The sequence below is a fragment of the Cinclus cinclus genome, chromosome 7 (assembly GCF_963662255.1).
Source record: "Cinclus cinclus chromosome 7, bCinCin1.1, whole genome shotgun sequence".
In the NCBI taxonomy this organism is placed as follows: domain Eukaryota; kingdom Metazoa; phylum Chordata; class Aves; order Passeriformes; family Cinclidae; genus Cinclus; species Cinclus cinclus.
Window position 1 is genome coordinate 36,317,390 of NC_085052.1, and position 25,227 is coordinate 36,342,616.

The window sequence follows — 25,227 nt, forward strand, 5'->3', positions numbered from 1 at the left end:
AAGGATCTACTGATAAGGCAGAGGTTCTGCCGGGAAGAGGAGTCTTCTTCATTCCAATGACCACCGGAGGGCAAAGTACGACCCCTATCAACAGGCAGTGCCAGCGCAGACTCGATTGCAAAAGGGACACGTACACCAGAAACAAGGGGTATAAAACCCAAAGGACTGAGAGAGGAAAGTGCGCGCCGTTGGTGGAGTGCTAACTCCCGGCCGCCCAGCGCTGCTTTTGCTTGTTACCGCTTGCTTAATAAATTCCCCTTGTTGATGTTCAATTGGCTCTGAGTCAGTGTGTGTGACAAACACTTATAACAAATTGGTGCCGTGACTCGGATAAGGGCAACCCGGTGGGAGACCTCCACCAGGGAGGCGCCCCGCTTTTAGCGGCCTTGGTGCTGGGTCCACCCTCCTGGACCCTTACCGACGAACCCTAAATTGGTAACAAGCAAAGGAAAACCGGTAACCCCATAATCTTTGTGCACGAAGCCCCGGGCGAAGACGCAGGAAGCGTAAGTATATTTGGGAATCCGCTCGGTTGGGGTTGTGTATCCCAGGACACAGCAAATGAGACGCCCAATGTGGGCGAAGTGAGTGCAGACCTCTGAGTAGTGCGGTTCCCAAATCCCGCGAGGGACTGGGCCACAAAAAGAGGGAAACGTGTGTGTGAGTGTTTGTTGGTGTTCTGGAAGATGGGACAGGGGAAAAGCAAGCCCTCTGATCCCATGGGTAAGGGGACCCCAGTAAAGCTCCCCCAGATACCCCCTGACAGTCCGTTAGGGATGATGATGATTAAATATTGGAATGATTATCCTTCTAGGAAAGGGAAGGATAAGGTCAAAATGATACATTATTGTATGGAGGTGTGGGGAGGGAAACAGATCCGTGGAGATAATCTGTTTTGGCCAGTATTCGGAAGTTCCGAAGATTGGATTTGCCAGGCATTAAATATTTATGTAAACTCTAAAGAACCTTTTTGCCTGGAAGAAAGTGAATATGCTGCCCTTTGGATAGTGGGAGAAACCAGGACTAGATTGTTTGCCCTAAACACCTGGGGAGGAAAAAAATAAATCTAAATGATCCGAGGAGGTCCCGACTGCTCCCCCCCCCCCCGCCATACATATCTCCTCCTCTCCCAGTTCCCCTACCTCCCCAGGCACAAGTCCTAGAGTCAGTTCATGAAGAAGAATCCGGGGAACGAGAATTGGGGAACCACGAGTTAAGATCTGAAGATAACCGAAGGATCACTCGCAGCCAGTCTAGGAGGGATAGAGAAGGTCCAACCCTGTATCCATTAAGAGAAGTGGGCCTGGGGATGATCCCTAATCCAAATGCTGGACAACAGGGGCAGCCTGCCCAAATACCGGGCATAGGCTATGTAGAAGTGCCCCTTAATTCTGGAGATGTTAGAGAATTCAAGAAGGAGATGGGACATTTGCTAGAAGATCCCCTTGGGGTGGCGGAAAGAGTTGATCAATTTTTGGGTCCCAATATATATATGTGGGATGAAATGCAGTCTATCACAGGAATTTTGTTCTCCTCTGAGGAAAGGAGAATGATCAGAACAGCGGGAATGAGGGTGTGGGACAGGGACCACCAGGCAGGTCCCCAAGCTGATGTGAAGTGGCCATTGCAATGCCCCAACTGGGATAAGCAAAATCCACAGCACCGAGCCCATATGGCAGACTTAAGAACTATCCTAATCCAAGGAATCCGGGAATCTGTCCCTCGGGGACAAAGTGTAAATAAAGCCTTCTGTGAAAGCCTAAAGAAAGATGAGGACCCTACTGAATGGATAGAGAGGCTCCGAAGGTCATTTCAACTATATTCCGGGGTGAACCCTGATACTCCAGAAGGTCAAGTGTTATTAAAAACTCAATTTGTAGCAAAATCTTGGCCTGACATCAGGAAAAAGTTAGAGAAAATTGAAGATTGGCATGATCGTAGTTTAGATGAATTGTTGCGGGAAGCGCAGAAGGTGTATGTCCGGAGGGAGGAAGAAGGACACAGGAAGCAGGCTAAAGTAATGATGGCAGTAGTATGTGAGGGGCAACGGGTAACAGCTAGTCGATTCCCCTCGAAGGCGGGCCCTCCTAGAACCAGAAATGTGCCTAGAGAAAAGGAGGGTACCCAGGGGACTTGTTATTATTGTGGAAAGAGAGGGCATTTTCGGAGAGATTGTCAGAAAAGGATTGCAGATGAGAAAGAATTTAAGGAAGATTAGGGGGGTCAGGGGCTCTATTTGCTGGGGACCCGAGAAAGATCAGAGCCCCTGGTAAAGCTGAAAGTAGGTCCCCAGCAACAGGAAATAGAGTTTTTAATTGACACTGGAGCAGAAAGGTCCACAGTACAAAGCCTCCCTTTAGGATGTAAAATATCAAAAGAAAGAATCCAAGTTGTGGGAGCAAAAGGAGAACCTTTTAGTGTACCTGTGATTAAAGATGTAGCTTTTGAAAGCAGCTCAAAATTGGGTTTAGGAACCCTCCTGTTGGTACCTGAAGCGGATTACAATCTTTTGGGAAGAGATCTTATGGTAGAATTAGGAATTGAAATTAGTATAGAAAATAAACGATTAACAGTAAAATTATGTCCATTGCGAGTAGAGGATGAACAGGCAATAAACCCAGAAGTTTGGTATACCCCCGACACTGTGGGTCGATTGGAGATAGAACCGTTTGAAGTGACCTTGAAAGACCCTGACATTCCAGTAAAGATTAAGCAATATCCAATTTCAGATGAAGGGAAAATGGGGATAAAACCCGAGGTTGAAAGACTTCTAAAACAAGGATTGTTGGAACCCTGCATGTCCCCTTTTAATACACCCATTCTCCCTGTTAAGAAACCTGATGGGAAATACCGGTTAGTACATGATTTACGGGAAATTAATAAAAGAACCGTGGAACGATTTCCCGTAGTAGCAAACCCTTACACCCTGTTGAGCCAATTAGGACCTGATAATCAATGGTATAGTGTAATAGATTTAAAAGATGCTTTTTGGGCGTGCCCCTTGAAAGAGAATTGTAGGGATTATTTTGCATTTGAGTGGGAAGACCCAGATACTCATAGAAAACAGCAGCTTCGCTGGACGATTCTTCCTCAAGGATTTACTGAGTCCCCCAATTTGTTCGGCCAAGCACTTGAACAATTACTAAGTGATTATAAGTTAGGAGAAAGGGCCGTGTTGATTCAATATGCGGATGACTTGTTGATTGCTGGCAAAGAGGAATGGGTGGTAAGGCAAGAGAGCATAAAGCTGTTGAACTTCCTTAGTTTAAAAGGACTGAAGGTATCAAAATCTAAACTCCAATTTGTAGAAGAAGTAAAATACCTGGGATACAGGCTGAAGCAAGGAATGAAAAAGATAGATCTGGATAGAATAAAAGGGATCTTATCTATGCCAAGGCTACAAACAAAACGAGAGGTGAGGCAATTACTGGGATTATTTGGATATTGTAGACAATGGATTGAGGGGTTTAGTGGGAAAGTAAAATTTTTATATGAAAAATTAACCAAGACTGGTTTACTTAAGTGGAATCAGTTAGATGAAGACAAATTACAAATTCTCAAGACAGAGTTGGTAAATGCACCTGTATTAAGCCTCCCAGATTTAAAAAGGCCTTTTTATCTCTTTGTAAACACAACGGAAGGAACAGCATATGGGGTGTTAGCCCAGGATTGGGCTGGTAGTAAAAAGCCTGTGGCCTACCTATCTAAATTACTAGATCCGGTATCAAGGGGTTGGCCAACATGTTTGCAGTCGATAGTGGCTGCTGCTCTGTTAGTAGAAGAAGCTGTAAAAATCACTTTCGGGGGAGAGTTGCATGTTTTGTCTCCTCACAACATAAGGGGGGTCCTCCAACAGAAAGCAGACAAATAGATAACTGATGCTCGGCTTTTAAAATATGAAAAGATCCTTATATCTTCTCCTAAATTGAGCTTAGAGACTACCTCTCTCCAAAATCCCGCCCAATTTTTATATGGGGAACCGAGTGAAAACTTAAGGCATGATTGTTCAAGGGTAATAGAAGAACAAACAAAAATCAGACCAGACCTAGAAGAGGAAGAATTAGAATATGGGGAAAAACTGTTTGTGGATGGGTCTTCCTGAGTAGTTGAAGAAAGGAGAAAATCTGGTTATGCAGTAATTAATGGAAAGACCCTAGAGGTAATAGAATCAGGACCACTAAATTCTGTGTGGTCAGCGCAGGCTTGTGAATTGTATGCTGTATGGCGAGCACTGAAATTATTGAGAGGAAAAGCAGGAACAATCTTTACAGACTCAAAATATGCTTATGGGGTGGTGCATACCTTTGGAAAAATTTGAGAAGAGAGAGGTTTAATTAATTCCCAGGGAAAAAGATTAATTCATGAAGATTTAGTAAGGAAGGTTTTACAGGCTCTAAGGTGGCCCACTGAAATAGCTGTGGTCCATGTAAAAGGGCACCAGACTGGAGTAAACAATCGAGTGAGGGGAAATAACCTAGCAGATCACGAAGCAAAGGCCGCAGCCCTCAGGGTATTAAAAGAAAAGGCTGCAGGAGTTAAGAGAAATTGCTCCTTTTGTGAAAAAGATTTAAACAAATTACCTTGTATGCTTTGCTGGGAAGATTCCAAAATAGATAAGATAGAATGTGTCTGTTTGAACCCCACTAAGATGCATTGTTATTATCACGGGCCAATTCAAATACTCACATTCACTGAGAAAGAACAACAGAAATTGAATGAAATGGGGGTAGTGAAGAAAGGAAATAAACGAGAATTGCCAGACGGTCGCGAAGTTCTTCCAAAACCGGTAGCCCGAAGAATTTTAGAAGCCATCCACTCCAAAACTCACTGGGGTACACAAGCCTTGATAGATCAATTTGCTATTAAATATGTCTGTATTGGGATGTATAACTTAGCCAAACAGGTCACACAACGATGTTTAACCTGTCAAAAGGTGAATAAGAAGCAGTGGAGACAACGGGAAGCTGGGGGAAGGGATTTAGCGTACAGACCTTTTTCACACATTCAAATTGACTTTACTGATTTGCCTAAGGTAGGGAGATACAAACATTTGTAAGTGATAATTGACCATTTAACCCATTTTGTAGAAGCTTTTCCTACCTCTAGAGCAACTACACAAGCAGTGGTGAAAATTTTGCTAGAAGATATCATCCCTCGATATGGGTTAATAGAGGTGATAGATTCAGACAGGGGGGCACATTTTACATCTAAAATCGCTAAAGAAATTGTTTCAGCCCTGGGGACAAAATGGAAGTATCACACTCCTTGGCACCCACAGAGTTCGGGGAAAGTAGAAAGAATAAATAGAGAAATAAAGAAACAACTAACCAAGCTGATGTATGAAACACAATTATCTTAGGTAAAATGTTTACCTTTAGCTTTGCTAAATATACGCACTCAACCCCGGACTGATGTAGGGATTTCCCCCTTTGAAATGCTTTACGGAATGCCGTATAATATGGATGCCCCAGCGGATCATCCCGAGATAAGTAATCAACAAATTAATCATTACATAATACAGCTGACACAAGCTCGTGATAAACTCAGAAAAGCTGGATTATTGGTACAAAGACCTCCTCTTGACTTAGCAATTCACAATATAAAAGTGGGTGATAAGGTTTTGGTTAAAACATGGAAAGAAAATACGTTAACTCCAACTTGGGAAGGTCCCTATGTTGTGTTACCACAGAAACTGCCATCAGAACCGCGGAAAAAGGCTGGACTCATGCAAGCAGGATAAAGGACCTATACACCCCTCCTCCGAGGAACCCTGGAAAGTAACCAGCGCTCCAGGAGATCTTAGAGTCACCCTAAAACGGACTTAAATGAACACTGTGAAGGTAGTTCGGGTACAATGAGATAGCGAAATTAAGTGTAACTACTTGATAACTGGATATTTCAAGACATATTGCTCGAACAAGGATTGTGGTTGTTATCCATTTGTATGTTTTGTTTGTAAAATTTGCCAAGAACGGTGGTGGGTCCATTGTTAGAGAGGAAGTCCACCTAGCAGTGTTTGTAAGAATTGCTATCAACTAAAACGGGAGCTTACTAAAAGGATTTTACATGAAGGGGAAGGGTATTCACAAGGGGGGGCAAAGTCAGAAAATTATTGCTTCCATCCTAATGAACCAGTTCCTTTCATAGCTAAAATCATTAAGGGAAATTGTAGAAAAGCAGTACCTGGGGTCTGGTGTTCTTCACCGCAAGTGAAGGATAAGAACTGGGAATCTTATAAAAAGAGGCAACAAAAAAACGACATGGCCCTCCTGAAGAATATCCTTGCTGCCGAGAAGATGGTTCCCCTCGCGGCTCGAAGCAACCGAGTCGGCGAGTGAGGCAGAGGGATAAGAAAAGGTGGAGGAGAGAACCCACAGACTGGAACAATTCAGAAATGTTCCGAGAACTGCCTCAAGGATTTTAAATCCCAGAAATCACTCATAGACCCAGAAGGGGGGATGCAAAAAAAAAAAAAAAAAAAAAAAAATTTCACATTAAAACACAAAGGAATTGAAAATAAAAATCCACCAGGACCACACCCTTCTTGGCAGGTTATGGGAATTTTAGCTGTAATATATATACAAATCAGCCAAGTAGATGCTTATGCGAACAAGCATCAACCTTTCAAATGGTCTTTGATACAAATAGAAGACTCGATAGTTATAAACTCAACAATTACAACTGCAGCCCCAAGCTTCCAAACACATTTGAGCTCAATTATTCGAGCAGGGACTGATAACACATACAAAAGACAAGTACAATCTAAGGCCTTTTATATGTGCCCAAGCTCAAATCCAGGATGGGGTTATTGCAATTGGCCTGGACATTACTATTGTGCATATTGGGGATGCGAAACTTGCCTCTGATTGGGAACCGGGGGCAGGCCAAGACAGATATCTTAGAGTCAGGTGAGGACAACCTGGATGTCAAATACCCAAACATGGATATGATGACACAGTGCAAGGGAGAAATCGAAATACCTGTTGGATGATTTACCTTAACATAACCAATCCACAGGATCCAGGGTGGAATACTGGGAAAATCTGGTGAATTCGATTTTGGGAACCTGGCACAGACCGAGGAAGATTAATACTAATAAAGAAAGAAATAGCTCCAAAAGACCTAGTGGGTGTCAGTCCTAACCCAGTGGTAAAAGAGACCCCAAAATTATATACCATCCAGAGGAATATGTATATCAAGCCCAAAATACCCCAGAACATCATTTTCAAAAAAGAGAACCCTTTACAGCCCATACTGTGGCCCCACTTATGTTGGTGGGCACTGCGGGAGCTGGTACAGGAATAGCTTCCCTAGTGAGACAAACAACAGAGTTTAATACATTAAGGATAGCAGTAGATAAAGATTTAGCTGGAATAGAAGAATCAATCACAGCCTTAGAAAAATCTGTTCAATCTTTATCTAAGGTAGTATTACAAAACCGAAGGGGGCTAGATCTAATCTTCCCTCAGCAAGGAGGACTGTGCGCGGCACTTAAAGAAGAATGTTGCATTTATGCAGATCATACCGGGCTTGTTAGAGATACAATGGCTAAACTGAGAGAAAGGCTAGAGCAAAGAAAGCGAGAAAGAGAAGCTCAACAGTCCTGGTATGAAACTTGGTTCAACAGTTCTTCCTGGCTTACTACTCTGCTATCTACAATTGCAGGTCCTTTGTTATTTTGTGGTGTTCGGATTAACTTTCGGACCTTGCATCTTTAATAAAGTCATAGAAATTGTAAAAGGGCGATTAGAAGCTGCTCACGTGATGTTAATTAAAGCTAAATACAAGTACATCTTAAATGATGAGGAGGTGGAAAAAGAGCTTGCATTGAGCTATCAGGAATTAAAAAGATTTAATGAACAAATTATGAAAGAAGAAAAGGAGGGATTGTAATAAAAACAACATAAAAATTGTTCATTAAAATAGAAGGACTACCAAGAGTTCAATAAAATAACAAAGAATAGAACCAGATCTGAGAGGGCACAAGTCATGCACCCGTAGTCCACAAGAATGTCTTGATTAGTTTGAGCTGAGTTAATTAACCATACTTAAGTATCCATTGTTCAACGTGTAAAAAGGATCTACTGATAAGGCAGAGGTTCTGCCGGGAAGAGGAGTCTTCTTCATTCCAACGACCACCGGAGGGCAAAGTACGACCCCTATCAACAGGCAGTGCCAGCGCAGACTCGATTGCAAAAGGGACACGTACACCAGAAACAAGGGGTATAAAACCCAAAGGACTGAGAGAGGAAAGTGCGCGCCGTTGGTGGAGTGCTAACTCCCGGCCGCCCAGCGCTGCTTTTGCTTGTTACCGCTTGCTTAATAAATTCCCCATGTTGATGTTCAATTGGCTCTGAGTCAGTGTGTGTGACAAACACTTATAACAGAATGCATTGTGACACCACAGAGGTTAAGAGAAGCAAGGAACCATTGTTACCCAATGGAGGCTAACAATCTAATGGTCCCTTGTGACACCAATGGGCCTAAAAGGGCCAGGGATGAATTGTGAAAGCATGGGGCCCAATTAAAACCTGGTACAATTATGCCACCATGGAGGCCAAAAATGAAATGATTCATTGTGACATCAAGTGGCCTAAAAGGGCATGGGATGCATTGTGACACCACAGGGGTTAAGAGAAGCAAGGAACCATTGTGACCCAAGGCAGGCTAACAATCTTAGAATCCCTTTTGACACCAGGGGGCGCAAAAAGGACCACGGATGAACTGTGACATCATGGGGACCTATAGAAGCAAGGAACCATTATGACACCATGAAGGCCAAGAATCAAATGGTTCATTGCAAGACCAAGTGGCCTAAAAGGGCTTGGAATACATTGTGACAGCACAGAGGTTAAGAGAAGCAAGGAACCATTGTGACCCAATGCAGGCTAACAATCTAATGATCCCTTGTGACACCAGGGGGCCTAAAATGGCCAGGGATGGATTGTTACAGCACGGGGACCAATAGAAGCAAGGATCTATTATGTCACCATGGAGGCCAAGAATCAAATGATTCATTGTGACATCAAGTGGCCTAAAATGGCATGGAATGCATTGTGACACCACAGAGGTTAAGAGAACCAAGGAACCATTGTTACCCAATGGATTCAAACAATCTAATGATCCATTGTGACACCAGGGGTTGCAAAAGGGCCAGGTTGAATTGTGAAAGCATGGGGCACAATAAAAACATGGAAATATTATAACACAATAGAGGCCAAGACTCAAATGATTCATTGTAACACCAAGTGGCCTAAAAGGGCATGGGATGCATTGTGACAACACAGGGGCTAAGAGAAGCAAGGAACCATGGTGACCCAAGGCAGGCTAACAATCTTAGAATCCCTCTTGACACCAGGGGGCGCAAAAGGACCACGGATGAACTGTGACAGCATGGGGACCAATAGAAGCAAGGATCTATTATGTCACCATGGAGGTCAAGAATCAAATGATTCATTGTGACATCATGTGGCCTAAAAGGGCATGGGATGCATTGTGACAGCACAGGGGTTAAGAGAAGCAAGGAACCATTGTTACCCAATGGAGGCTAACAATCTAATGGTCCCTTGTGACACCAATGGGCCTAAAAGGGCCAGGGATGAATTGTGAAAGCATGGGGCCCAATTAAAACCTGGTACAATTATGCCACCATGGAGGCCAAAAATGAAATGATTCATTGTGACATCAAGTGGCCTAAAAGGGCATGGGATGCATTGTGACACCACAGGGGTTAAGAGAAGCAAGGAACCATTGTGACCCAAGGCAGGCTAACAATCTTAGAATCCCTTTTGACGCCAGGCGGCGCAAAAGGACCACGGATGAACTGTGACAGCATGGGTACCTATAGAAGCAAGGAACCATTGTGACCCAATGCAGGCTAACAATCTAATGATCCATTGTGACACCAGGGGTTGCAATAGGGCCAGGGATGAATTGTGAAAGCATGGGGCACAATAAAAACATGGAAATATTATGACACAAGAGAGGCCAAGACTCAAATGGTTCATTGTAACACCAAGTGGCCTAAAAGGGCATGGGATGCATTGTGACACCACAGGGGCTAAGAGAAGCAAGGAACCATTGTGACCCAATGCAGGCTAACAATCTAATGATCCCTTGTGACACCAGGGGGCCTAAAATGTCCAGGGATGGATTGTTACAGCACGGGGACCAATAGAAGCAAGGATCTATTATGCCACCGTGGAGGCCAAGAATCAAATGATTCATTGTGACATCAAGTGGCCTAAAAGGGCATGGGATGCATTGTGACACCACAGGGGTTAAGAGAAGCAAGGATCCATTGTGACCCAATGGAGGCTAACAATCTAAGAATCCCCTTTCACACCAGGGGGCGCAAAAGGGCCAGGGATGAATTGTGAAAGCATGGGGCCCAAGTAAAACCTGGTACAATTATGCCACCATGGAGGCCAAGAATCAAATGATTCATTGTGACATCAAGTGGCCTAAAAGGGCATGGGATGCATTGTGACACCACAGTGGTTAAGAGAAGCAAGGAACCATTGTGACCCAAGGCAGGCTAACCATCTAAGAATCCCTTTTGACACCAGGGGGCGCAAAAAGGACCACGGATGAACTCTGACAGCATGGGGACCTATAGAAGCAAGGAACCATTATGACACCATGGAGGCCAAGAATCAAATGGTTCAATGTAAGACCAAGTGGCCTAAAAGGTCTTGGAATGCATTGTGACATCACAGAGGTTAAGAGAAGCAAGGAACCATTGTGACCCAATGCAGGCTAACAATCTAATGATCCCTTGTGGCACCAGGGGGTATAAAAAGGGCCAGGGATGGATTGTGAAAGCATGGGGACCAAGAAAAACAAGGATCTATTATGCCACCATGGAGGCCAAAAATCAAATGATTCATTGTGATATCAAGTGGCCTAAAAGGGCATGGGATGCATTGTGACACCACAGAGGTTAAGAGAAGCAAGGAACCATTGTGACCCAATTCAGGCTAATAATCCCAGGATCCCTTTTGACACCAGGGGGCGTAAAAGGGCCAGGAATGAATTGTGACAGCATGGGGCCCAATAGGTACAAGGAACTATTATGCCACCATGGAGGCCAAGAATCAAATGATTCATTGTGGCATCAAGTGGCCTAAAAGGGCATGGGATGCATTGTGACACCACAGGGGTTAAGAGAAGCAAGGAACCATTGTGACCCAATGCAGGCTAACAATCTAATGATCCCTTGTGGCACCAATGGGCCTAAAAGGGCCAGGGATGAATTGTGAAAGCATGGGGCTCAAGTAAAACCTGGTACAATTATGCCACCATGGAGGCCAAGAATCAAATGATTCATTGTGACATCAAGTGGCCTAAACGGGCATGGGATGCATTGTGACACCACAGGGGTTAAGAGAAGCAAGGAACCATTGTGACCCAATGCAGGCTAACAATCTAATGATCCCTTGTGGCCCCAGGGGGTATAAAAAGGGTCAGGGATGGATTGTTACAGCACGGGGACCAATAGAAACAAGGATCTATTATGCCACCATGGAGGCCAAGAATCAAATGATTCATTGTGGCATCAAGTGGCCTAAAAGGGCATGGGATACATTGTGACACCACAGGACTTAAGAGAAGCAAGGATCCATTGTTACCCAATGGAGGATAACAATCTAATGATCCCTTGTGACACCAATGGGCCTAAAAGGGGCAGCGATGAATTGTTAAAGCATGGGTCCCAATTAAAACCTGGTACAATTACGCCACCACGGAGGCCAAGAATCAAATGATTCATTGTGACATCAAGTGGCCTAAAAGGCCATGGGATGCATTGTGACACCACAGGGGTTAAGAGAAGCAAGGAACCATTGTGACCCAATGCAGGCTAACAATCTAAGTGTAGCTTTTGATACCAGGGGGCGCAAAAGGACCACGGATGAACTCTGACAGCATGGGGACCTATAGAAGAAAGGAAGCATTATGACACCATGAAGGCCAAGAATCAAATGGTTCATTGTAAGACCAAGTGGCCTAAAAGTGCTTGGAATGCATTGTGACCCCACAGAGGTTAAGAGAAGCAAGGAACCATTGTGACCCAATGCAGGCTAACAATCTAATGATCCATTGTGACACCAGGGGTTGTAATAGGGCCAGGGATGAATTGTGAAAGCATGGGGCACAATAAAAACATGGAAATATTATGACACCATAGAGGCCAAAAATCAAATGATTCATTGTAACACCAATTGGCCTAAAAGGGCATGGGATGCATTCTGACACCACAGAGGTTAAGAGAAGCAAGGAACCATTGTGACCCAATGCAGGCTAACAATCTAATGATCCCTTGTGGCACCAGGGGGTATAAAAAGGGCCAGGGATGGATTGTTACAGCACGGGGACCAATAGAAGCAAGGATCTATTATGCCACCATGGAGGCCAAGAATCAAATGATTCATTGTGACATCAAGTGGCCTAAAAGGCCATGGGATGCATTGTGACACCACAGAGGTTAAGAGAAGCAAGGATCCATTGTGACCCAATGGAGGCTAACAATCTAATGATCCCATGTCACACAAGGTGTGGTATAAGGGCCAGGGATGAATTGTGAAAGCATGGGGCCCAATAAAACATGGAAATATTATGTCACCATAGAGGCCAAGAATCAAATGATTCATTGTGACATCAAGTGGCCTAAAAGGCCATGGGATGCATTGTGACACCACAGAGGTTAAGAGAAGCAAGGAACCATTGTGACCCAATGCAGGCTAACAATCTATGAATCCCTTTTGACACCAGGGGGCGCAAAAGGACCACGGATGGACTCTGACAGCATGGGGACCTATAGAAGCAAGGAGACATTATGAAACCATGAGGTCCAAGAATCAAATGGTTCATTGTAAGACCAAGTGGCCTAAAAGGGCTTGGAATGCATTGTGACACCACAGGGGTTAAGAGAAGCAAGGAACCATTGTGACCCAATGCAGGCTAACAATCTAATGATCCCTTGTGGCACCAGGGGGTATAAAAAGGGCCAGGGATGGTTTGTTACAGCACGGGGACCAAGAAAAACATGGAAACATTATGACACCATAGAGGCCAAGAATCAAATGATTCATTTTAACACCAAGTGGCCTAAAAGGTCATGGGATGCATTGTGACGCCACAGGGGTTAAGAGAAGCAAGGATCCATTGTGACCCAATGCAGGCTAATAATACCAGGATCCCTTTTGACACCAGGGGGCATAAAAGGGCCAGGAATGAATTGTGACAGCATGGGGCCCAATAGGTACAAGGAACTACTATGACACCATGGAGGCCAAGAATCAAATGATTCATTGTGACATCAAGTGGCCTAAAAGGGCATGGGATGCATTGTGACACCACAGGGGTTAAGAGAAGCAAGGATCCTTTGTGACCCAATGGACGCTAACAATCTAATGATCCCTTGTGGCACCAATAGGCCTTAAAGGGCCAGGGATGAATTGTGAATGCATGGGGCCCAAGTAAAACCTGGTACAATTATGCCACCATGGAGGCCAAGAATCAAATGATTCATTGTGTCATCAAGTGGCCTAAACGGGCATGGGATGCATTGTGACACCACAGGGGTTAAGAGAAGCAAGGAACCATTGTGACCCAATGCAGGCTAACAATCTAATGATCCCTTGTGGCCCCAGGGGGTATAAAAAGGGCCAGGGATGGATTGTTACAGCACGGGGACCAATAGAAGCAAGGATCTATTATGCCACCATGGACGCCAAGAATCAAATGATTCATTGTGACATCAAGTGGCCTAAAAGGGCATGGGATGCATTGTGACAGCACAGGGGTTAAGAGAAGCAAGGAACCATTGTGACCCAATGCAGGCTAACAATCTAATGATCCCTTTTGACACCAGAGGGCGCAAAAGGACCACGGATGAACTCTGACAGCAAGGGGACCTATAGAAGCAAGGAACCATTATGACACCATGTAGGCCAAGAATCAAATGGTTCATTGTAAGACCAAGTGGCCTAAAAGGGCTTGGAATGCATTGTGACACCACAGAGGTTAAGAGAAGCAAGGAACCATTGTGACCCAATGCAGGCTAGCAATCTAATGATCCCTTGCGACACCAGGGGGTATAAAAAGGGCCAGGGATGGATTGTTACAGCACGGGGACCAATAGAAGCAAGGATCTATTATGCCACCGTGGAGGCCAAGAATCAAATGATTCATTGTGACATCAAGTGGCCTAAAAGTGCATGGGATGCATTGTGACAGCACAGGGGTTAAGAGAAGCAAGGATCCATTGTGACCCAATGGAGGCTAATAATCCCAGGATCCCATTTGACACCAGGGGGCGTAAAAGGGCCACGGATCGACTCTGACAGCATGGGGACCTATGGAAGCAAGGAACCATTATGACACCATGAAGGCCAAGAATCAAATGGTTCATTGTAAGACCAAGTGGCCTAAAAGGGCATGGAATGCATTGTGACAGCACAGGGGTTAAGAGAAGCAAGGAACCATTGTGACCCAATGCAGGCTAACAATCTAATGATCCCTTGTGACACCAATGGGCCTAAAAGGGGCAGGGATGAATTGTGAAAGCATGGGGCCCAAGTAAAACCTGGTACAAATATGCCACCATGGAGGCCAAGAATCAAATGATTCATTGTGACATCAAGTGGCCTAAAAGGGCATGGAATGCATTGTGACACCACAGGGGTTAAGAGAAGCAAGGAACCATTGTGACCCAATGCAGGCTAATAATCTAATGATCCCTTGTGACACCAATGGGCCTAAAAGGGCCAGGGATGAATTGTTACAGCACGGGGACCAATAGAAGCATGGATCTATTATGCCACCATGGAGGCCAAGAATCAAATAATTCATTGTGACATCATGTGGCCTAAAAGGGCATGGGATGCATTGTGACAGCACAGGGGTTAAGAGAAGCAAGGAACCATTGTGACCCAATGCAGGCTAACAATCTAATGATCCCTTGTGACACCAATGGGCCTAAAAGGGGCAGGGATGAATTGTGAAAGCATGGGGCCCAAGTAAAACCTGGTACAATTACGCCACCATGGAGGCCAAGAATCAAATGATTCATTGTGACATCAAGTGGCCTAAAAGGGCATGGGATGCATTGTGACACCACAGGGGTTAAGAGAAGCAAGGATCCATTGTGACCCGATGGAGGCTAATAATCCCAGGATCCCTTTAGATACCAGGGCGCATAAACGGGCCAGGGATGAATTGTGACAGCATGGGGCCCAATAGAAATAAAGAACCATTATGACACCATGAAGCCCAAGAATCAAATGGTTCATTGTGACATCAAGTGGCCTAAATGGGCATGGAATGCATTGTGACAGCACAGGGGTTAAGAGAAGCAAGGAACCATTTTGACCCAATGCAGGCTAAAAATCTAATTATCCCTTGTGACACCAATGGGCCTAAAAGGGGCAGGGATGAATTGTTACAGCACGGGGACCAATAGAAGCAAGGATCTATTATGCCACCATGGAGGCCAAGAATCAAATGATTCATTGTGACATCAAGTGGCCTAAAATGGCATGGGATGCATTGTGACAGCACAGGGGTTAAGAGAAGCAAGGGTCCATTGTGACCCAATGGAGGCTAATAATCCCAGGATCCCTTTTGACACCAGGGGGTGTAAAAGGGCCAGGAGTGAATTGTGACAGCATGGGGCCCAATAGATACAAGGAACTATTATGACACCATGGCGGCCAAGAATCAAATGATTCATTGTGACATCAAGTGGCCTAAAAGGGCATGGGATGAATTGTGACACCACAGGGGGTAAAAGAAGCAAGGATCCATTGTGACCCAATGGAGGCTAATAATCCCAGGATCCCATTTGAAACCAGGGGGCGTAAAAGGGCCAGGGATGAATTGTGACAGCACGGGGACCAATAGAAGCAAGGATCTATTATGCCACCGTGGAGGCCAAGAATCCAATAATTAATTGTGACATCATGTGGCCTAAAAGGGCATGGGATGCATTGTGACACCACAGGGGTTAAGAGAAGCAAGGATCCATTGTGACCCAATGGAGGTTAACAATCTAAGAATCCCATTTGACACCAGGGTGGCCCAAAAGGGCCATGGATGAATTGTGAAAGCATGGGGCCCAATAGATACAAGGAACTATTATGACACCATGGAGGCCAAGAATCCAATAATTAATTGTGACATCATGTGGCCTAAAAGGGCATGGGACGCATTGTGACACCACAGAGGGTAAGAGAAGCAAGGAACCATTGTGACCCAATGCAGGCTAACAATCTAATGATCCCTTGTGACACCAATGGGCCTAAAAGGGGCAGGGATGAATTTTGAAAGCATGGGGCCCAAGTAAAACCTGGTACAATTATGCCACCATGGAGGCCAAGAATCAAATAATTAATTGTGACATCAAGTGGCCTAAAAGGGCATGGGATGCATTGTGACACCACAGGGGTTAAGAGAAACACGGAACCATTGTGACCCAATGCAGGCTAACAATCTAATGATCCCTTTTGACACCAATGGGCCTAAAAGGGTAGGGATGAATTGTTACAGCACGGGGACCCATAGAAGCAAGGATCTATTATGCCACCATGGAGGCCAAGAATCAAATGATTCATTGTGACATCAAGTGGCCTAAAAGGGCATGGGATGCATTGTGACAGCACAGGGGTTAAGAGAAGCAAGGAACCATTGTGACCCAATGCAGGCTAACAATCTAAGAATCCCTTTTGACACCAGGGGGCGCAAAAGGACCACGGATCGACTCTGACAGCATGGGGACCTATGGAAGCAAGGAACCATTATGACACCATGAAGGCCAAGAATCAAATGGTTCATTGTAAGACCAAGTGGCCTAAAAGGGCATGGGATGCATTGTGACACCACAGAGGTTAAGAGAAGCAAGGAAACATTGTGACCCAATGCAGGCTAACAATCTAATGATCCCTTGTGACACCAATGGGCCTAAAAGGGCCAGGGAGGAATTGTTACAGCACAGGGACCAATAGAAGCAAGGATCTATTATGCCACCATGGAGGCCAAGAATCAAATAATTCATTGTGACATCATGTGGCCTAAAAGGGCATGGGATGCATTGTGACAGCACAGGGGTTAAGAGAAGCAAGGAACCATTGTGACCCAATGCAGGCTAACAATCTAATGATCCCTTGTGACACCAATGGGCCTAAAAGGGCCAGGGAGGAATTGTGAAAGCATGGGGCCCAAGTAAAACCTGGTACAATTACGCCACCATGGAGGCCAAGAATCAAATGATTCATTGTGACATCAAGTGGCCTAAAAGGGCATGGAATGCATTGTGACACCACAGGGGTTAAGAGAAGCAAGGATCCATTGTGACCCAATGGAAGCTAATAATCCCAGGATCCCTTTAGATACCAGGGCGCATAAACGGGCCAGGGATGAATTGTGACAGCATGGGGCCCAATAGAAACAAAGAACCATTATGACACCATGAAGCCCAAGAATCAAATGGTTCATTGTGACATCAAGTGGCCTAAAAGGGCATGGAATGCATTGTGACACCACAGAGGTTAAGAGAAGCAAGGAACCATTGTGACCCAATGCAGGCTAACAATCTAATTATCCCTTGTGACACCAATGGGCCTAAAAGGGGCAGGGATGAATTGTTACAGCACGGGGACCAATAGAAGCAAGGATCTATTATGCCACCGTGGAGGCCAAGAATCCAATAATTCATTGTGACATCATGTGGCCTAAAAGGGCATGGGATGCATTGTGACACCACAGGGGTTAAGAGAAGCAAGGATCCATTGTGACCCAATGGAGGTTAACAATCTAAGAATCCCATTTGACACCAGGTTGGCCCAAAAGGGGCAGGGATGAATTGTGAAAGCATGGGCCCCAATAGATACAAGGAACTATTATGACACCATGGAGGCCAAGAATCAAATGATTCATTGTGACATCATGTGGCCTAAAAGGGCATGGGACGCATTGTGACACCACAGAGGGTAAGAGAAGCAAGGAACCATTGTGACCCAATGCAGGCTAACAATCTAATGATCCCTTTTGACACCAATGGGCCTAAAAGGGTAGGGATGAATTGTTACAGCACGGGGACCCATAGAAGCAAGGATCTATTATGCCACCATGGAGGCCAAGAATCAAATGGTTCATTGTGACATCATGTGGCCTAAAAGGGCATGGGACGCATTGTGACACCACAGGGGTTAAGAGAAGCACGGATCCATTGTGACCCAATGCAGGTTAACAATCTAATGATCCCTTTTCACACCAATGGGCCTAAAAGGGCCAGGGATGTATTGTGAAAGCATGGGGCCCAATTAAAACCTGGTACAATTATGCCACCATGGAGGCCAAGAATCAAATGATTCATTGTGACATCAAGTGGCCTAAAAGGGCATGGGATGCATTGTGACAGCACAGGGGTTAAGAGAAGCAAGGAACCATTGTGACCCAATGCAGGCTAACAATCTAAGAATCCCTTTTGACACCAGGGGGCGCAAAAGGACCACGGATCGACTCTGACAGCATGGGGACCTATGGAAGCAAGGAACCATTATGACACCATGAAGGCCAAGAATCAAATGGTTCATTGTAAGACCAAGTGGCCTAAAAGGGCTTGGAATGCATTGTGACACCACAGAGGTTAAGAGAAGCAAGGAACTATTGTGACCCAATGCAGGCTAACAATCTAATGATCCCTTGTGGCACCAGGGGGTATAAAAAGGGCCAGGGATGGATTGTTACAGCATGGGGACCAATAGAAGCAAGGATCTATTATGCCACCATGGAGGCCAAGAATCAAATAATTCATTGTGACATCATTCGGCCTAAAAGGGCATGGGATGCATTGTGACAGCACAGGGGTTAAGAGAAGCAAGGATCCATTATGACCCAATGGAGGCTAACAATTTAATAATCCCTTTTGACAACAATGGGCCTAAAAGGGGCAGGGATGAATTGTGAAAGCATGGGGCCCAATTAAAACCTGGTACAATTGCGCCACCATGGAGGCCAAGAATCAAATGATTCATTGTGACATCAAGTGGCCTAAAAGGGCATGGGATGCATTATGACACCACAGGGGTAAGGAGAAGCAAGGATCCATTGTGACCCAATGGAGGCTAATAATCCCAGGATCCCATTTGACACCAGGGGGCGTAAAAGGGCCAGGGATTAATTGTGACAGCATGGGGCCCAATAGAAACAAGGAACCATTATGACACCATGGAAGCCAAGAATCAAATGATTCATTGTGACATCAAGTGGCCTAAAAGGGCATGGGATGCATTGTGACACCACAGAGGGTAAGAGAAGCAAGGAACCATTGTGACCCAATGCAGGCTAACAATCTAATGATCCCTTGTGACACCAATGGGCCTAAAAGGGGCAGGGATGAATTTTGAAAGCATGGGGCCCAAGTAAAACCTGGTACAATTATGCCACCATGGAGGCCAAGAATCAAATAATTAATTGTGACATCAAGTGGCCTAAAAGGGCATGGGATGCATTGTGACACCACAGGGGTTAAGAGAAACACGGAACCATTGTGACCCAATGCAGGCTAACAATCTAATGATCCCTTTTGACACCAATGGGCCTAAAAGGGTAGGGATGAATTGTTACAGCACGGGGACCCATAGAAGCAAGGATCTATTATGCCACCATGGAGGCCAAGAATCAAATGATTCATTGTGACATCAAGTGGCCTAAAAGGGCATGGGATGCATTGTGACAGCACAGGGGTTAAGAGAAGCAAGGAACCATTGTGACCCAATGCAGGCTAACAATCTAAGAATCCCTTTTGACACCAGGGGGCGCAAAAGGACCACGGATCGACTCTGACAGCATGGGGACCTATGGAAGCAAGGAACCATTATGACACCATGAAGGCCAAGAATCAAATGGTTCATTGTAAGACCAAGTGGCCTAAAAGGGCATGGGATGCATTGTGACACCACAGAGGTTAAGAGAAGCAAGGAAACATTGTGACCCAATGCAGGCTAACAATCTAATGATCCCTTGTGACACCAATGGGCCTAAAAGGGCCAGGGAGGAATTGTTACAGCACAGGGACCAATAGAAGCAAGGATCTATTATGCCACCATGGAGGCCAAGAATCAAATAATTCATTGTGACATCATGTGGCCTAAAAGGGCATGGGATGCATTGTGACAGCACAGGGGTTAAGAGAAGCAAGGAACCATTGTGACCCAATGCAGGCTAACAATCTAATGATCCCTTGTGACACCAATGGGCCTAAAAGGGCCAGGGAGGAATTGTGAAAGCATGGGGCCCAAGTAAAACCTGGTACAATTACGCCACCATGGAGGCCAAGAATCAAATGATTCATTGTGACATCAAGTGGCCTAAAAGGGCATGGAATGCATTGTGACACCACAGGGGTTAAGAGAAGCAAGGATCCATTGTGACCCAATGGAAGCTAATAATCCCAGGATCCCTTTAGATACCAGGGCGCATAAACGGGCCAGGGATGAATTGTGACAGCATGGGGCCCAATAGAAACAAAGAACCATTATGACACCATGAAGCCCAAGAATCAAATGGTTCATTGTGACATCAAGTGGCCTAAAAGGGCATGGAATGCATTGTGACACCACAGAGGTTAAGAGAAGCAAGGAACCATTGTGACCCAATGCAGGCTAACAATCTAATTATCCCTTGTGACACCAATGGGCCTAAAAGGGGCAGGGATGAATTGTTACAGCACGGGGACCAATAGAAGCAAGGATCTATTATGCCACCGTGGAGGCCAAGAATCCAATAATTCATTGTGACATCATGTGGCCTAAAAGGGCATGGGATGCATTGTGACACCACAGGGGTTAAGAGAAGCAAGGATCCATTGTGACCCAATGGAGGTTAACAATCTAAGAATCCCATTTGACACCAGGTTGGCCCAAAAGGGGCAGGGATGAATTGTGAAAGCATGGGCCCCAATAGATACAAGGAACTATTATGACACCATGGAGGCCAAGAATCAAATGATTCATTGTGACATCATGTGGCCTAAAAGGGCATGGGACGCATTGTGACACCACAGAGGGTAAGAGAAGCAAGGAACCATTGTGACCCAATGCAGGCTAACAATCTAATGATCCCTTTTGACACCAATGGGCCTAAAAGGGTAGGGATGAATTGTTACAGCACGGGGACCCATAGAAGCAAGGATCTATTATGCCACCATGGAGGCCAAGAATCAAATGGTTCATTGTGACATCATGTGGCCTAAAAGGGCATGGGACGCATTGTGACACCACAGGGGTTAAGAGAAGCACGGATCCATTGTGACCCAATGCAGGTTAACAATCTAATGATCCCTTTTCACACCAATGGGCCTAAAAGGGCCAGGGATGTATTGTGAAAGCATGGGGCCCAATTAAAACCTGGTACAATTATGCCACCATGGAGGCCAAGAATCAAATGATTCATTGTGACATCAAGTGGCCTAAAAGGGCATGGGATGCATTGTGACAGCACAGGGGTTAAGAGAAGCAAGGAACCATTGTGACCCAATGCAGGCTAACAATCTAAGAATCCCTTTTGACACCAGGGGGCGCAAAAGGACCACGGATCGACTCTGACAGCATGGGGACCTATGGAAGCAAGGAACCATTATGACACCATGAAGGCCAAGAATCAAATGGTTCATTGTAAGACCAAGTGGCCTAAAAGGGCTTGGAATGCATTGTGACACCACAGAGGTTAAGAGAAGCAAGGAACTATTGTGACCCAATGCAGGCTAACAATCTAATGATCCCTTGTGGCACCAGGGGGTATAAAAAGGGCCAGGGATGGATTGTTACAGCATGGGGACCAATAGAAGCAAGGATCTATTATGCCACCATGGAGGCCAAGAATCAAATAATTCATTGTGACATCATTCGGCCTAAAAGGGCATGGGATGCATTGTGACAGCACAGGGGTTAAGAGAAGCAAGGATCCATTATGACCCAATGGAGGCTAACAATTTAATAATCCCTTTTGACAACAATGGGCCTAAAAGGGGCAGGGATGAATTGTGAAAGCATGGGGCCCAATTAAAACCTGGTACAATTGCGCCACCATGGAGGCCAAGAATCAAATGATTCATTGTGACATCAAGTGGCCTAAAAGGGCATGGGATGCATTATGACACCACAGGGGTAAGGAGAAGCAAGGATCCATTGTGACCCAATGGAGGCTAATAATCCCAGGATCCCATTTGACACCAGGGGGCGTAAAAGGGCCAGGGATTAATTGTGACAGCATGGGGCCCAATAGAAACAAGGAACCATTATGACACCATGGAAGCCAAGAATCAAATGATTCATTGTGACATCAAGTGGCCTAAAAGGGCATGGGATGCATTGTGACACCACAGAGGTTAAGAGAAGCAAGGAAACATTGTGACCCAATGCAGGCTAGCAATCTAATGATCCCTTGTGGCACCAGGGGGTATAAAAAGGGCCAGGGATGGATTGTTACAGCACGGGGAGCAATAGAAGCAAGGATCTATTATGCCACCATGGAGGCCAAGAATCAAATGATTCATTGTGACATCAAGTGGCCTAAAAGGGCATGGGATGCATTTTGCCACCACAGGGGTTTAGAGAAGCAAGGATCCATTGTGACCCAATGGAGGCTAATAATCCCAGGATCCCATTTGACACCAGGGGGCGTAAAAGGGCCAGGGATCAATTGTGACAGCATGGGGCCCAATAGAAACAAGGAACCATTATGACACCATGGAGGCCAAGAATCAAAAGATTCATTGTGACATCAAGTGGCCTAAAAGGGCATGGGATGCATTGTGACACCACAGGGGTTAAGAGAAGCAAGGAACCATTGTGACCCAATGCAGGCTAACAATCTAACAATCCCTTTTGACACCAGGGCGCGCAAAATGACCACGGATGAACTCTGACAGCAAGGGGACCTATAGAAGCAAGGAACCATTATGACACCATGGAGGCCAAGAATCAAATGGTTCATTGTAAGACCAAGTGGCCTAAAAGGGCATGGGATGCATTGTGACACCACAGAGGTTAAGAGAAGCAAGGAACCATTGTGACCCAATGCAGGCTAGCAATCTAATGATCCCTTGTGGCACCAGGGGGTATAAAAAGGGCCAGGGATGGATTGTTACAGCACGGGGACCAATAGAAGCAAGGATCTATTATGCCACCATGGAGGCCAAGAATCAAATGATTCATTGTGACATCAAGTGGCCTAAAAGGGCATGGGATGCATTGTGACACCACAGGGGTTAAGAGAAGCAAGGATCCATTGTGACCCAATGCAGGCTAACAATCTAATGATCCCTTGTGACACCAATGGGCCTAAAAGGGGCAGGGATGAATTGGGAAAGCATGGGGCCCAAGTAAAACCTGGTACAATTATGCCACCATGGAGGCCAAGAATCAAATGATTCATTGTGACATCAAGTGGCCTAAAAGGGCATGGGATGCATTGTGACAGCACAGGGGTTAAGAGAAGCAAGGAACCATTGTGACCCAATGCAGGCTAACAATCTAAGAATCCCTTTTGACACCAGGGGGCGCAAAAGGACCACAGATCGACTCTGACAGCATGGGGACCTATGGAAGCAAGGAACCATTATGACACCATGAAGGCCAAGAATCAAATGGTTCATTGTAAGACCAAGTGGCCTAAAAGGGCTTGGAATGCATTGTGACACCACAGAGGTTAAGAGAAGCAAGGAACTATTGTGACCCAATGCAGGCGAACAATCTAATGATCCCTTGTGGCACCAGGGGGTATAAAAAGGGCCAGGGATGGATTGTTACAGCACGGGGACCAATAGAAGCAAGGATCTATTATGCCACCATGGAGGCCAAGAATCAAATAATTCATTGTGACATCAAGTGGCCTAAAAGGGCATGGGATACATTGTGACAGCACAGGGGTTAAGAGAAGCAAGGATCCATTATGACCCAATGGAGGCTAACAATTTAATAATCCCTTTTGACACCAATGGGCCTAAAAGGGGCAGGGATGAATTGTGAAAGCATGGGGCCCAATTAAAACCTGGTACAATTGCGCCACCATGGAGGCCAAGAATCAAATGATTCATTGTGACATCAAGTGGCCTAAAAGGGCATGGGATGCATTATGACACCACAGGGGTAAGGAGAAGCAAGGATCCATTGTGACCCAATGGAGGCTAATAATCCCAGGATCCCATTTGACACCAGGGGGCGTAAAAGGGCCAGGGATGTATTGTGACAGCATGGGGCCCAATAGAAACAAGGAACCATTATGACACCATGGAGGCCAAGAATCAAATGATTCATTGTGACATCAAGTGGCCTAAAAGGGCATGGGATGCATTGTGACACCACAGAGGTTAAGAGAAGCAAGGAACCATTGTGACCCAATGCAGGCTAACAATCTAATGATCCCTTGCGACACCAATGGGCCTAAAAGGGCCAGGGATGAATTGTTACAGCACGGGGACCAATAGAAGCAAGGATCTATTATGCCACCATGGAGTCTAAGAATCAAATAATTCATTATGACATCAAGTGGCCTAAAAGGGCATGGGATGCATTGTGACAGCACAGGGGTTAAGAGAAGCAAGGAACCATTGTGACCCAATGCAGGCTAATAATCCCAGGATCCCTTGTGACAACAATGGGCCTAAAAGGGGCAGGGATGAATTGTGAAAGCATGGGGCCCAAGTAAACCCTGGTACAAATATGCCACCATGGAGGCCAAGAATCAAATGATTCATTGTGACATCAAGTGGCCTAAAAGGTCATGGGATGCATTGTGACACCACAGGGGTTAAGAGAAGCAAGGAACCATTGTGACCCAATGCAGGCTAACAATCTAAGAATCCCTTTTGACACCAGGGGGCGCAAAAGGACCACGGATCGACTCTGACAGCATGAGGACCTATGGAAGCAAGGAACCATTATGACACCATGAAGGCCAAGAATCAAATGGTTCATTGTAAGACCAAGTGGCCTAAAAGGGATTGGAATGCATTGTGACACCACAGAGGTTAAGAGAAGCAAGGAACCATTATGACCCAATGCAGGCTAGCAATCTAATGATCCCTTGTGGCACCAGGGGGTATAAAAAGGGCCAGGGATGGATTGTTACAGCACGGGGACCAATAGAAGCAAGGATCTATTATGCCACCATGGAGGCCAAGAATCAAATGATTCATTGTGACATCAAGTGGCCTAAAAGGGCATG

General features: G+C 45.4%; 1 protein-coding gene across 1 annotated transcript in view; it reads left to right on the top strand.

Annotated features, from left to right (window-relative positions):
• Positions 1-1,672: 1,672 nt before the first annotated feature.
• Positions 1,673-25,227, top strand: part of LOC134046453 (uncharacterized) — a 124,021-nt gene continuing 100,466 nt past the window's right edge. Inside the window, exon 1 of the mRNA XM_062496919.1 lies at positions 1,673-2,120. Coding sequence (XP_062352903.1) covers positions 1,673-2,120 — 448 coding nt within the window. The remainder of the gene's footprint in view (positions 2,121-25,227) is intronic.